Source organism: Calliopsis andreniformis, unplaced genomic scaffold (genome assembly GCF_051401765.1).
Source record: "Calliopsis andreniformis isolate RMS-2024a unplaced genomic scaffold, iyCalAndr_principal scaffold0483, whole genome shotgun sequence".
NCBI lineage: Eukaryota > Metazoa > Arthropoda > Insecta > Hymenoptera > Andrenidae > Calliopsis > Calliopsis andreniformis.
Window position 1 is genome coordinate 21,299 of NW_027480892.1, and position 15,373 is coordinate 36,671.

At 37.9% G+C, this 15,373-nt stretch overlaps 1 protein-coding gene across 1 annotated transcript; it reads right to left on the minus strand.

Annotated features, from left to right (window-relative positions):
- Nucleotides 1-5,741: 5,741 nt before the first annotated feature.
- Nucleotides 5,742-7,442, minus strand: LOC143188029 (uncharacterized). Its single transcript, XM_076392054.1, has one exon. The coding sequence runs from the start codon at nt 7,440-7,442 to the stop codon at nt 5,742-5,744; it is 1,701 nt and encodes a 566-aa protein (XP_076248169.1).
- Between the last annotated feature and the right edge of the window lie 7,931 nt (nt 7,443-15,373).

Genomic DNA, 15,373 nt, shown 5'->3' on the forward strand with positions numbered 1-15,373 from the left:
GTAGGACATTTTCATTATGTACTTTCAATAGGAGCAGTATTTAGAATTATTGCAAGATTATTTCACTGATATCCTTTAATTACTGGCTTAACACTAAACAAAAAATTTCTTAAAATTCAATTTTATTTTATATTTATTGGAGTAAATATAACATTCTTCCCTCAACATTTTTTAGGATTAATAGGAATACCACGACGATATTCAGATTACCCTGACGCGTATTACTGTTGAAATTTTTTACCTTCACTAGGATCATTAATTTCAATTAATAGAATAATAATATTTATTTTTATTATATTAGAAAGATTTATAGTAAAACGATTAATTTTACTTAAATATTTTCAAAATTCACTCGAATGATTACAAAACTATCCCCCATTTGAACACTCATTTAATGAAATTCCTTTGATTTTTAAAAAAGAAAATAAAAAAAATAAAATTTAATTTTAAACTTATAAAATTTATAAATTAAAAATTAAATTTAATATGGCAGATTAGTGCGATGAATTTAAGCTTCATATATAAAGATATATTTCATTTATTAAGAATTGCTACATGAAATATATTTTCACTTCAAGATCCTAACTCTCCTTTTGCTGATAATTTAGTTGTATTTTATAATATTACTATATATAATATTATCAATAATTATTTCGATAACATTATTTATAATAATAAATATCATTTTAAGAAAATTTAGAAATCGATTTTTATTAGAAAATAATTTAATTGAAATTATTTGAACTATTTTTCCAATAATTGTATTAATAATTATTGCATTTCCATCATTAAAAACTCTTTATTTTGTTGATGAAATATGGACATTCTCATATTTTACAATTAAAGCTATTGGTCATCAATGATATTGAAGATATGAATATCCAGAATTTTATTTAAATTATGATTCTTTTATAATCAATGATTATTCAAATTTAAGATTATTTCGACTATTAGATGTAGATAATCGAATTATTATTCCATTTGAAACCCCAATTCCTTTAATTACAACATCTGTTGATGTAATTCACTCATGAACAATTCCATCCTTAGGAATAAAAATAGATGCAACTCCAGGACGACTTAATCAAATAATATTATTTACATACCGACCAGGATTATTTTTTGGCCAATGTTCAGAAATTTGTGGAACAAATCATAGATTTATACCTATCGTAGTAGAATCAACATCAATAAATGATTTTGGAAATTGATTACTTAGAATAATAACTTTATAAAATCCTAAGATAAAAAATTAGTTAAACATATAACATTAAATTGTCAATTTAAAATTATTAATTTTTTAATATTTTTTATTTATATTTTATTTAACAATAATAATTTAATCATTAGATGTCTGAAATGAAAGAATTGGTCTCTGAAACCATATTATAGTATAAATTCGATATACTTCTAATGGCCAATATTTAAATATTTTTTTATACCACAGATAAAACCAATATTATGATCAATTCTTCTATTTTTCACATTAAGAATTATTTACATTATAATCATTAATCTTCATTATTTATTTATTAATTTTTCTCCATATAAAAATAAAAAGAAAATATTAAAAAATAAGAATAAAAATTTATGAAAGTGAATATGATAAACCTATTATCAATTTTCGACCCATCTACATATATTATACTTATAATAAATTGAATTAGTTTATTACTACCATTAATAATGATACCAATAATATATTGATTTATTCTCTCTCGTTTAAATATATTATGAATTAAACTTATAATAATAATTTACAATGAATTTAAATTACTAATTAGTTACAAATATATATTTAATATAATTATTTTCTTAAGAATACTAATAATAATTATACTTTATAATTTAATAGGATTAATACCATATACTTTCACTCCTACAAGTCACTTATCAATTAATTTATCATTAACAATATCAATATGATTAACATATATATTTTACGGTTGAACTATAAATTCAGAAAAGATATTAATTCATTTAGTACCACTAAATACACCTTTAATATTAATAAATTTTATAGTATTAATTGAAACAATCAGAAACATTATTCGTCCATGAGCATTATCAATTCGACTAACAGCTAATATATTAGCAGGATATTTACTTTTAACTTTACTAGGATCGTCAATAGAAAGTTCCTGATTAATTATTATTCCATTTATAATCATTATTCAAAATATATTATTTATTCTAGAAATCTCAGTTTTATTTATTCAATCGTATGTAATTTCCATTCTTAGACTTCTATACTTTAATGAATCTAATCATTAAAATCATTAAATTAAAAAAAAATTGTTTATCTTAAATAAACACTAAAACAAATGAAAAATCATCCATTTCATCTAGTAACACCCAGGCCTTGACCAATAATATTATCTATTAATTTAATAAATTTATTAATAAGAGCTATTATAATTTTTCAATTTAAAATTAATTGAATTCTATTTATATCATTAATTACTATATTATTTACTATAGCACAATGATGACGAGATGTAATTCGTGAAAGAACATTTCAAGGAATGCACTCATATATAGTATTAGATTTAATAAAATTAGGAAAGTGTTTGGTGTTGTGGTGCATTATATTTGAAATATTTACAGAGATTTCAAGAAAATATAAGTGTGAAACAAGATAAAACTATCTTTGAATCAAACTGAAGAATTTAAAAATTCATAAAGGTATGTATAAGTTAATAGAGAGACGTGGAATAGACAAAATTATTGGTACGGAGCCAAATAGGTTATGTGAACAGGTGAAACAGGCTAAAGAGATTAGCATAATTAGATATTGAAAGGAACAATTATGCAGTTAATTATAAAATCGTGTTAGAGGATATATTGTATTGTAATTGTGAAAGATTTCCTCACCACCCTAGGGGTATTTATCATGGCGCGTTACCCTTTTTTTATTATAATGGGTGGTTCGCCAATAGTCATGTCATCCCACTTTCTAAAATGAAATTAATTTTAAATAAAACATAACAAAAACATAATTTTTGTATTCATTATAAAATAAAGTATTACATTTTGAAATAATAATAATAGATAATCTTGAATAATATTAATAAGAAAACATAACAAAACGTACTCTTCAAATACTACCAGTAAAACCTTAAATCTTGTGAAATAGTACATACTAAGCAAATAAATAAAACTCTATTAATGTATTAAAACATATTGAAAAGAATAAGTTGAATATATATACATCAAAATTGATGTTTTAAGAAAAGTGAAATTAAAAGATGTTACGGGCGCAGTCCGTAACTCCGTTCGTTCGTATCGCTTCTCTTACGAACAGAATTCGTAACTCCGTCCGTCACATAAACAATCACCCCACAGGTTAGTCATGGGAGGTATTTTTATAGAGAAAAATATACTTCTATGCGTTCTAACGTCTAGTCCGAGCCACTACTCTGTCTGTGAATTAAATGTGCCGAGACAGTGCGAAATGGTAGTGTGGTCGCGATAACAGAGCGGCTGTGAAAAGGAAGCTCGGCCACGATGCGCGAGTATATCTAAACTTCTATTAATGAAATATCCAAGGAGGATAAAGGTAAATGAGTTAGGAAACCATCTAGTCCCATACGGGCCCCGCTATGCGTGATCGATTTTCCCGAGAGGTGGAGGCTTATGCTAATACTGCATTTGGAAAGGTGAAGTAATCAGCACAAAGTATATATGAAGACAAAAGGAAAAAAATAAATATATTATAGTCTCTGAGATTGTAACAAGTTGTTGTTGAATTAACAACAAGATTAACAATAGATAATCGTATGTATAAACAAAGAAAATTGAAGAGGAAAGAATTGAAATGCACCACGGTGAATGAGCACACAACCGTAAAATAATTATAATAAGTATTATATAATATAATAAGATATTAATTACAATTATATGACGTTAATAAATGCACGCATCGTATAAAAGAAAGAAAAGGAAATATTCACATATGTGATCGCAACCGAGATATTAAACCGTGCTGTGCACGTGGACTATCCCGCGCCAAGGTGGCCGTAAGGACACCAAGGTAAATCCACGATATCGACTGGCGATATCGATGTCCCTCAAACCACGTGGCGAAACAAAAGGCGATAATTCATGTACAACAATGAGAAATTAATATATATAATCAATACACAAAGAATATGAAACAATTCCAGACAATTATATATATATATATCAAAATCAGACAATATTCAAAAGACTCACGCAGTTGAAGAAATCAACGTAATCAATCCTTTTCCAAATAACAAATCCAATAATAAGCCAAGTCAAATCCTTAAGGTGTGCCAGTTCGGTTGTAAGATGCAGTACGATACAATGTAGCTATGAACGATGATAATACTGTAAAGAAAAAGAGAGCACACGCGGAATGGTTAGAGAATTGAATTTTATATCGAACTATGGTTTTCTGAACGAATTGCCGAATTTTACGTGGGCGATTGAGTCCATTCACTCCCGTGAATCTACGCTCGAAACAATTAATAATTGAGAAAAGAACAAAAAAGATAGACGGAAAGAAAGAAATAGAATATAATTAAACCCACGGTCTCCCGTCACGCACCTCGCGACTTGTCGACGAAGAGTGATCGATCACGGAAATCAGGATAGGCAGGATCCTTCGAGGATCACCAATACAGTGATCTTCTGCCGTATCCGTGAGAGGTCCTGACGAATCAGGTGAGGCAGCGTGCGGGAGCCGTCGCGCGATTTGTCAACTCGCATTTCGATATATCGCGTGTGCTCTATTTCCGGTTTTCTTCACAATTCACAGGTTGCTCAATATTTTGCGCAATGCTACACATGAACAACATCCTCTATTACTCCTTACAATTAACGACGGTCAATAATTATTAAATTTGTTGTAATAATTTACACAAGTTTTTCACACTTTCGCGGGAAACGCTCGGCGTTTTCGTCGCGTGGTATCGTCGCTCGCGCGTCGCGTCGTGTCGCGCGCTGTATACAGTTTTTGTGCGAATTCCAAAACCAAACGCGAAAGGTTCTCATTCCAAATTCTTGACACGCCGTCTCATTACAAAGTTTTCCGCGATTACTCGCAACCGTCCCAATTCATGCAAGATACAGGTGCATTGGAACCCTATGAACAATTTGCAATTAGCTCCAACAGGCATCACGGACAACAAGATGCTTGACTTGCGACAGAAGGTGTTGACCACACTCTCGGTGCACACTCATTCAAGCGCATGAGAACCCGCAATTCCAAACATCGTAATGTAACGATAGTTGTTACGGCTAAGGTGTTCATGCTCACCTTCTCGAGGCTTCAGAAGAACACACACACGCACACATACATCCCCACAACTCTCACAAATTCACACACACTCGCGTCGCCGACTTTCGACGACGATTCCAAGGAGAGCGTATAATACAATCACAACAATTATAATTTAGAATTTTGAACGTCAAAGGCCAGAATGTGCCAGACTAGGAAATTCCATAATGACAAAGCATTGTCGTGACACACCCCGGCCGACGTAATGGCCGAAAGTCAAAAATCCGAAAAATTTCCTGTTCGGAACGTAACAGTCCTCCCTCCTTAGAATCGTCGTCGTCCCCGACGACAATCGCTATGCGGATATCACCGCCCCCGGACGGGAAGAGCGTCGAACCCGCTGAAGTCGTTGTTACCGAATATTCCTTTGCGACGGCACCCCGACATGCAACTAGGAAAGTCCATAATGCCTGAGCATTGTTGCAAGGCAGGGCACTCGCTACTCGTCTACTTGGAAGTACGTTGGCCGTCCTATCCTCTCATAATATACTCGGTTGTAAAATGTCGCTCGCTGTCTTTTCGCGGGTCTGGCTCGAGTCCCCCCCAGATACATGTACAGGATCTGACCCCGCACCGGCACGGTCTCGCTGGCCACCCCCACGGTCAAGTTACCGATGCCCTGGCAGCCCTCGAGATTCAGCAGGCCCAATTGTGCTGCGGCTCTGAGCAATCCACAGATGTCATCATCGGTGACCGAATTGTTATCCCGACAGGTCAGCGTCGTAAGCGCAATCATGCGGCTCAAAAATCCCCCCCGGACTGTCTCGAACAGGGCGTCCATTTGTAATTCCCGGCAGGCAGACAGGTTGCTCAAAGGTTCCAAGTCCTCCCCTCTCAAGGACATACACCCAGATATGTTGAGCCTCTCTAAGCTTCTGAGTGATCTACCCACTGCCGCGATTACTCGTCCGTCTACCCAGCGGCAGAAACTGACGTCTAATGTTCTTAGATTCTGAAAAGAGTCCATCAGAGCTACTGCCCTTCTCGTCACCTCCGGCTCCAGTATCGGTACCTCAGGCTCGTCTATGTCGCCAATAATGGGCGCTGGATAAAAATTAACTAAGTGGATGATCAGCTCAGTTAAACATATTTGCAGCTGCCTATTCCCTATTAGGGCATCGAGTGGTTTGGCATCCACTATCTGGTAACACCCGCCAATCTCGAGGGCCGCCAGGCGCTCGGCAGACGCTAACGCGGACGCGAGGCACTCACTCCGCATCCGTTGGCATCGACGGATACGAAGCGTACCGACGCGAATCCCGTCCCTAATGGCCGAACCCGTGAATGAATTGCCCACCAGTGTGAGAGTCTGCAATGCGGTATTGTTGTCGAGAAGCTCTTTTAATTCCGGGTCTACGGGACCAGTGCACCTCCCTACGGTAAGGGACTCAAGCCCGCGTAAGGTCTTCAGTTCCCTCAAGACCGGAGGACGTATACTGACACTCAGCAAGTCGACATCCCTCAAACGCCCGCAGTGGGCGGCGGCGATAGACAACGCCTGCGGCCGAAGCGCTGATACCAGACGCGAGTCGTCCAGCCTCAGTGAGGTGATATATCTGCCGCCGCGGAGAATCGCCCAACGGAAGGCCTCAGTGCTTAATGGGTTTTTCTCCCATGTACAGTTCCACGAATTTCCCCAGCGCCAGTCGTTAGGGTCGAAAGCCGTCACCCCCTGATGCGACCAAAGGCTCCCCTCTCGCCAGCGATGAGAGACCTGCTCCATACGCGCCCGGTCACGGTACTCCAAGTATGCGCCTATATGCGCGAGACACTCAACGGGGAGGGCCGCTGCCTTGGAAGGCGGCAAGATCAGGCCATCGAAGGGATCCACTGCTGGTTCCCTGACCGGGACGTCCTCTCCTCGCGAATGCCAGCTGTCAGCCGGTAGGACACCCAGTTTGCGTTTGTGGCAAAAGAAAGGATGCACCCCCGCTTCCTCGACGACTCGGCTCGCCTGTTCCGCAGTCTCGAAGGTCACGAATGCGGTGTTTCCCGTTGCCTTCCTCTGGACTACGGCTTCCCGAGCGCCCCAGCTACCGAAGACCTTCATCAGGTCCTTTTTCTTGGTGTAGGGCGCCAACCTCGCCACGTACACCCGACGCTCCGCCTCAACCACCCGGTACCCGCTAGTGCCTGCCATCCTAGTGTAGCATGTAAATCACAAGACTATAAGTAAGTTAATATTCAAATATATAAAATAGCCCCTTTTGTTCGACGTTCTGTGGTGGAAAGAAGGACACCGGAATCGCCCCGAGGCAATCAGGTGGACATAGCGTCCCATCCAGAGGTGTTCCCCCGAAGCCCCGAAAATGACCCATTCGCGACAAGTCACGGGCTTGGATTCTAACAACCCGATTCATAGGCTTTCAATCCGCCGATTTCCCCAACCACGGTAAATTCTGGACTCTAAATTAATTTCAATTTGTCTGGATGTTTAGTAAGAAGGTTGCCTTGCTCATCCCTTAGTATAATTCCCCTTCCTTCCAGTGTTCCAACAATTACGTAAGGACCGCGGTAACGCTCATGAAACTTTCCCTTTTTGGGTTCGACCAAGACATGTACCACGTCTCCTACCTTTCCCTGGAATGATCTTGCTTTCCTATCATACTGCGCCTTAGAGGTTTCCTTAGCCTTGATTAGATTCTTTCCCGCCAACGTTTGCATTTCTGTCAACCGTATTATTAGATCTTGCAAGTAAGCGTTATAGGTTGGAAGTTTTTGATCTGGCTCAAAGCTATTTGGACATCGCGCTATTTTACCGAATACTAATTCATGCGGCGTGAAGTTAGTCGCCTCGTGTACTGAAGTGTTATATGAGAACATCGCGAAAGGTATCAGACGATCCCAATCGTCGAAGTCGCTTACATAATGACTAAGGTACTCGGTTAGAACGATGTGGCTCCTTTCCAATGCCCCATTCGTTTGTGGACGGTAACCTGAAGTTGTAACGTGATGTATTCGCAGTATACGTGTCAAACTTCGAATGAGGCTGCTCATAAAGCTAGTTCCTCTGTCTGTTAGGATTATACGAGGTGCACCATACTGCAATATCAGATGTGTAACCATAGCATGCGCTATCGTTTCTGCTCTTATGTCAGGCAAGGGAACGGCTATGCAGTATTTCGTCAAGTTGTCCTGCATTGTCAGAATGTAACGGTTTCCCAATGGTGTGGTAGGTAAAGGTCCCACTGTATCTAAGGATACCTTTTCAAAAGCTTCAATTGGAGTATCAGTTATTAACATGGGTTCCCTGGTTTTGGCTCTAACCAATTTATGGCTATGACAATCCTTACAGTTACGAATAAAATTTTGAACATCGTTTCGTAAACCTGGCCAATAGAATTTCTCTCTAATTCTACGGTATGTTTTCGTCACACCCTTGTGTCCGCCAATTAATCCACTATGAAATTCCGAAATGATCTCAGCGCGTACTGATTTTGGAGGTACTCGTATATTACCATAGCAAATTGTGATTTCAATGCCACTACTTTCAAAAATATAGGTTAATAAAGGTGCAAGCATATTATGAGGAAGCTCGTCTGTGAAATCACCCGAATGGGATATTCTAAAAGATGAAATGTTTGATTTTAAAAGTATATGTTTTAAATTTGATAGTCCATTTATTAAGTTGTGTATACTAAGACGATCTGAATGAAAAGCTTTTACGACTATGCTGAAGATTTTATATTTTCCTCGACTAGTAATTAATACTTGACCTATTGTTGGTTTTACTGATTTCATATGCTCAAAATTTACTATGTGTAAGTCAGATAGCAATTTGCTAGTTGAAGTTATTGGTTCGCAATCAGCTGACACAAAATGCACGTAATGCGATCGGGAATAAGTAAGATTTTCTCTGGTGTTGGATATGAATTCAGTAGCCTTATGCTGAAGTTCAGGGAAATCCAGCGGTCTTGCTGCTTCCAAGTCGGGTGGAATGTCTTCGGTCATTAGGGTTTGTGAACCCCTTTGGTTCCCTAATAGACGTCTAGGCCAATGTACAGATGAAATCTTTCCTCCCTCCTTAGAAATTTGAGTGGATAAAGGTTTTGGAAATGGTGTTGAAAGAGCTAAGGGTTGCGTTAACGGAGCGGGTGTTGGGAAAATGGATTGATACGAAGGTTTAATGATTATAGAGTTATTGGTTTCATTTAGTTCAGTGTCTTCAGGAATATCTCTAAGTGCAGGTGGTTTGGAAAGGGCTCTGCTACTTGAAGGTTGAAAGAGAGAAGGAATAGTTGTCGATTTCTGGATTAATTCCTCAACTCGTTGACTCATGACGTCTTCAGATTCATCGTCGTTTATGTCTGTCTCATCTACACCGTCTGTTGGTGTATCTTCGTCTCCTGAATCAATTAATTTAACTAAATCCTCTCCCTCATCATCAAGAGCAAACCCTCGCTCTTGCAAAGACTGATCGAATTTCTTAAAAGATTCCTGGAGTTCTTGGATATCCATTGGAGTGATGGGTGAATGAACAGGCTCTATTATGTCGTCATCCGTAACTGTGTCGCAGGATTCTGGCAACTCAATTGCAATGCCTTGTAAATTTGGTAGATCCTCTGATTCTGTGTGTTTTGATGGGTTTTCATTGCTGGAGGTACCTTTCTCTGGAATTCTAGGTACATCCACTATCCGTTTCTCAGGATAAAATTCCAGGTTAGGGAGAACACTCCGTCGTTGTCTCAAAATTGGAGGATCGTTAGAAGGTGAGTCTTCATCCAAAGAGGTCCGTGGAACTGTAGTAACGGGTGACTGTGAAGAATTTGGTGATTCGGAAACCTTTGAAGATCCTGCCATGGGTTGTGTTGATTTTCCTGGCACCTGAGAGCGAGTTCTAGTAGCTATTGCACTTCGATCCTGCGCAGGTGGTGGTTTTGGTTTGGTTTTTGATCCTAATGGTCTTCCTACCCTTAGCTTTACTGAAGGATCTGTTGACTGTTTCGAAGGTCCAGAAGTTCTACTAGAAGGTTTAGGTTTCTGTATCGGTAGTAAGATATGACTGCCCAGATTTGATTCTGCGTCAGACTCCTCAGAAGATAATTCCATGGATACATCAGATTCGTCAGAGGATGTTAGTTGACTTCCATCTACTGGATTTCTAGATAGTGCATCTGCATTGGTGTTTAACTTGCCTGATTTATGAACGAAATCGTATTCATAATCGCGAAGTTTCAATCTCCAACGAATCAGTCGCTGTCCTGGATCCTTAACCGAATTTATCCATCTAAGGGGTTCATGATCGCTGACCAAAGTAAACTTTCTTCCATAAAGGTAGGGTCGAAAATGTAGAACCGCATATAACACTGCAAGACACTCTTTCTCAGTGGTAAAGTAATTCTGTTCTGGTTTCGTTAACATTCTAGACAAGTATGCTACAGGTAGATCATAACCGTTATTTTCTTGACTAAGGACAGCTCCTATTGCATAATCTGATGCGTCGGTTGTCAGTGTAAATGGCTTATTAAAATCGGGATATTGCAATATGGGTCGTTTACAGAGTGCATTTCTTAACTCTATGAAACTTCGTTTCTGTTCTTTACCCCAAACGAACTGAGCATTTTTCTTTAATAAATCCGTTAGAGGCTTAGCTTTCGCGGAAAAATCTTTTATAAAACGCCGATAATAACCTGCAAGACCCAAGAACTGTCGGATGTTTCTAGGGTTTTGTGGACGGGGAAAATTTCTCACGGCCCCGATCTTGTTCGGATCGGGCTTTACTCCATTACGACCAATGATGTGTCCCAAATAAGTGACCTCAGTTTTTAGAAATTCACATTTGTCCGGTTGAAGAGTCAATTTCGCGTCTGCTAACCTGTTAAATAATCTGCGAATTTTTCTGCCGTGTTCTTCCAAAGACTTCGCGTAAACCACGATATCATCTAAATAAACGAAAACTTCTATTCCTTGCAATCCGCGTAATACCTGATCCATTAACCGTTGAAATGTAGCTGGTGCATTTTTAAGACCTTCGGGCATGCGAATATATTCATAATGGCCATTAGGTGTTGTAAATGCAGTTTTCTGCCTATCAGCTGGATCCATTTCGATTTGTTGGAATCCACTGGCCAAATCAAAAATCGAAAAATATTGCGCATCTCCTAGGTGATCTAAAATGTCGGCAATATTAGGTAACGGATACGCGTCGCCGATCGTTTTCTCGTTTAGTTTACGAAAATCTATTACCATTCGCCACCTCGGATTACCCTTAGAATCTGGTTTCTTTGGGACAATCCAGAGTGGAGAATTATACGGAGAATTCGACGGTGTTATTATACCATTACTTAATTTAGCGAAAATTTGACGTTGTATCTCATCCTTATGAACCGGAGGAAATCTGTATTGTCGCGTATTAATTGGAACATCATCGGACGTAGGAATTTTATGCGTAATGCATGGAGTAGCTTCTAATGTATCTCCCGGTAGATGAAATCTATCAGGAAATTCCTCTACAAGATCAAGGACGTGTTCCACCTCCTCGTCGTTTAAATGATCTAATCGCAAACGTTTTACTATTTCATCTATTCTATTAAGTTGAATACTAGCGTTTGTGGAATCTGAATCATTGTCCTCTTCCTGTAAACTATGATATTCAAAAGGAATCAAATTCTGTGGTTCGATTTCTATTTCAATGTCTTCCTCTAAGGTGTTTATGGCGAGAACATGGCACCTGCCTTGGTCATTTACAGAAACAGCGGCTTCGCCAATGTAGACTCCATCTTGTGCATTCAATTTTGGTAAATACCCCTCTTTTAAGTCGCTATTCGTGACGTCAATGGCAATGATTTGTCTGGTTCTAGCATTTATTCTAAGAATTCGCGATTTCGGTACTGGACGAGTATTTAATGGTTCCTCTCCTACAAAATGCATGGGTCTGATAGGATCTGATTGAGTAACTAAGGTGTTATGGGCAAAAGAAATTTCTGCTTGTTCCTGCCTTAGGAATTCCTTTCCTAAAATACCATCGCTATTCAATGGGAATGGTGATTTTATGACATGGAATCTGACTGGATTATTTTGTAATGTAATGATTGTGGTACCTAAAGTTTCTAATTTATCCGGAGTAATACCTGTGAGTATAGCTGATTCGTCAAGTGCTACTTCGACATCCTCGTGTAATGCATCTAATTTAATTATGTTAATGTCCGCCCCTGTATCTACTAAAAAGTGTGCACAACCTGATTGTAATTCTGTAGCGAACATTTTAACTACAGGAGATTCATGTTTTACTGGAAGAACTATTGGGTTTGTTTCAACTTTTTCGCTGTGATGCGACGCTCTGTCGGAAAGAGACTCGTCGTCGCGTCCGTTCGACGAGTCGGTAGGGAGTTTAAAGAATCATTTTCTATTGGTTGGCTAGGTTTATTAGGATGCGGTGATGATGGTCTACTAGATGTAGGAGTGGATGAGTTGGATGATCGACGGTTGTATGTATCTGGATTGTACATTGGATACGGTGGATAATATGGAGGAAAGAACATAGGAGGATACATAGGATAAGGAGGGTAGTATGGTTGACCATGGTGATTCGGATTCATATTAGGAATGTTTGGATAATTTGGAAGATTCGTATAATTTGGATAATTATGCGTTGAGCTCGCGTATCTAGGAGGAGAATCCTTCCCTCGCAGTGGAGTTCTCGCAAAACTAGGAGAAGGTGATCGAGATTGACGTTCTTCGCGTCTCGTAACCGAATAATTTTGATAATGACTCGACATGTTACGATAATTAGAGTTTGGAGAAAATGGAGACGTTGGTCGAGACGTTAATGGTTGATTATCGTCTGCAAATGTTACTCGCGAAGTTTCTCCCGATGGTATTATTCCTGATCTAATCCTAGTTTCAGTTCTAGTTGCAAATTTTAAAGCCTCATCCAAATCTTTCGGATCACGCACGTCTACTACTCTAGCGATTTCATCTGGCAAGCCTCGAATGAATGCTTCCAATGCTACTTCTTTGACGGGCTCTAACATCTGTCCTGAATTCTCACCGTATTTATCTTCTAGTGCAGATTTTGCGCCATTCAATAATATATTCAACCGATCGTAGAAATCATTTACTGTTTCACCGCGTTTCATCCTAATATTTTCTATCTCGTGATGATAATGCGGGTAGGTTTTATCTGAAGCGAATCTAGATTTCAAATGTTTAGTCAATTCATTGACACTGTTAAACGTTTTACCCCAAGTACTGTCTCTAGCAGCTCCTTGTAATTTACCCTGTACTGCTCTTAAAAATGAAGATTCTAACGCAGGAGGAACGAATACTGAGCCATTTTGTACATCTTGTAAAAAGTTCTTTAAAGGAATATTTTTCCCGTCGAAAAACGGAATATTCAAGATACTATGTTGTAAAGTGAAACACTCAGCCATAGAAGTCATCATAGCATTACTCGCGTTTAAAGTATTATTATCTTCCGCGTTACCGATGGGGTTTGGATTTGGAGTCGACATTGTGAACCGTGTATAAAATCAAATGGAATGTAATACAAAAAAGAATATCAATTATCAACACAATATAAACAATATGAGTAAACCAAATCAATAATAGGTCATATAAATCAAATCAATGGTAATGCAAATAGTAATGTAACACAATATATATATAGAAATATAGAAATATGCAGATATTAAAGTTCAAATAAGAATCAAGTGAAAATTCCTGAGCGCTACGAATATGACATAAACATATATAACAAGAATCATAAATTTAGCAAAATAACGTATCAAGGTAAATAACATAAATAATATAATAAAATAAAATGCAAATAATTGTTGGAACAAAATACCACTTACTTGATTGCTCAAACAGAATCAGATGTCGTAATTTGAACAACCAAACAAATGCAAAAATTTGAAAATGCAATAATAAACAAAATATAAATTCTCAAAATATTTCCAATTACAATATTAGCCTCTCTATAGAAAAAGAATCACGCTAGACACGATGAATTCGGCGGAAAAATTTCCTATCCCACCGCTGCCACCAGTTCTGTTACGGGCGCAGTCCGTAACTCCGTTCGTTCGTATCGCTTCTCTTACGAACAGAATTCGTAACTCTGTCCGTCACATAAACAATCACCCCACAGGTTAGTCATGGGAGGTATTTTTATAGAGAAAAATATACTTCTATGCGTTCTAACGTCTAGTCCGAGCCACTACTCTGTCTGTGAATTAAATGTGCCGAGACAGTGCGAAATGGTAGTGTGGTCGCGATAACAGAGCGGCTGTGAAAAGGAAGCTCGGCCACGATGCGCGAGTATATCTAAACTTCTATTAATGAAATATCCAAGGAGGATAAAGGTAAATGGGTTAGGAAACCATCTAGTCCCATACGGGCCCCGCTATGCGTGATCGATTTTCCCGAGAGGTGGAGGCTTATGCTAATACTGCATTTGGAAAGGTGAAGTAATCAGCACAAAGTATATATGAAGACAAAAGGAAAAAAATAAATATATTATAGTCTCTGAGATTGTAACAAGTTGTTGTTGAATTAACAACAAGATTAACAATAGATAATCGTATGTATAAACAAAGAAAATTGAAGAGGAAAGAATTGAAATGCACCACGGTGAATGAGCACACAACCGTAAAATAATTATAATAAGTATTATATAATATAATAAGATATTAATTACAATTATATGACGTTAATAAATGCACGCATCGTATAAAAGAAAGAAAAGGAAATATTCACATATGTGATCGCAACCGAGATATTAAACCGTGCTGTGCACGTGGACTATCCCGCGCCAAGGTGGCCGTAAGGACACCAAGGTAAATCCACGATATCGACTGGCGATATCGATGTCCCTCAAACCACGTGGCGAAACAAAAGGCGATAATTCATGTACAACAATGAGAAATTAATATATATAATCAATACACAAAGAATATGAAACAATTCCAGACAATTATATATATATATATATCAAAATCAGACAATATTCAAAAGACTCACGCAGTTGAAGAAATCAACGTAATCAATCCTTTTCCAAATAACAAATCCAATAATAAGCCAAGTCAAATCCTTAAGGTGTGCCAGTTCGGTTGTAAGATGCAGTACGATACA

What these genes read in the sequence shown, in the direction of transcription:
- LOC143188029 (XM_076392054.1), bottom strand. Translation starts at nt 7,442, where the DNA reads ATGGCAGGCACTAGCGGGTACCGGGTGGTTGAGGCGGAGCGTCGGGTG.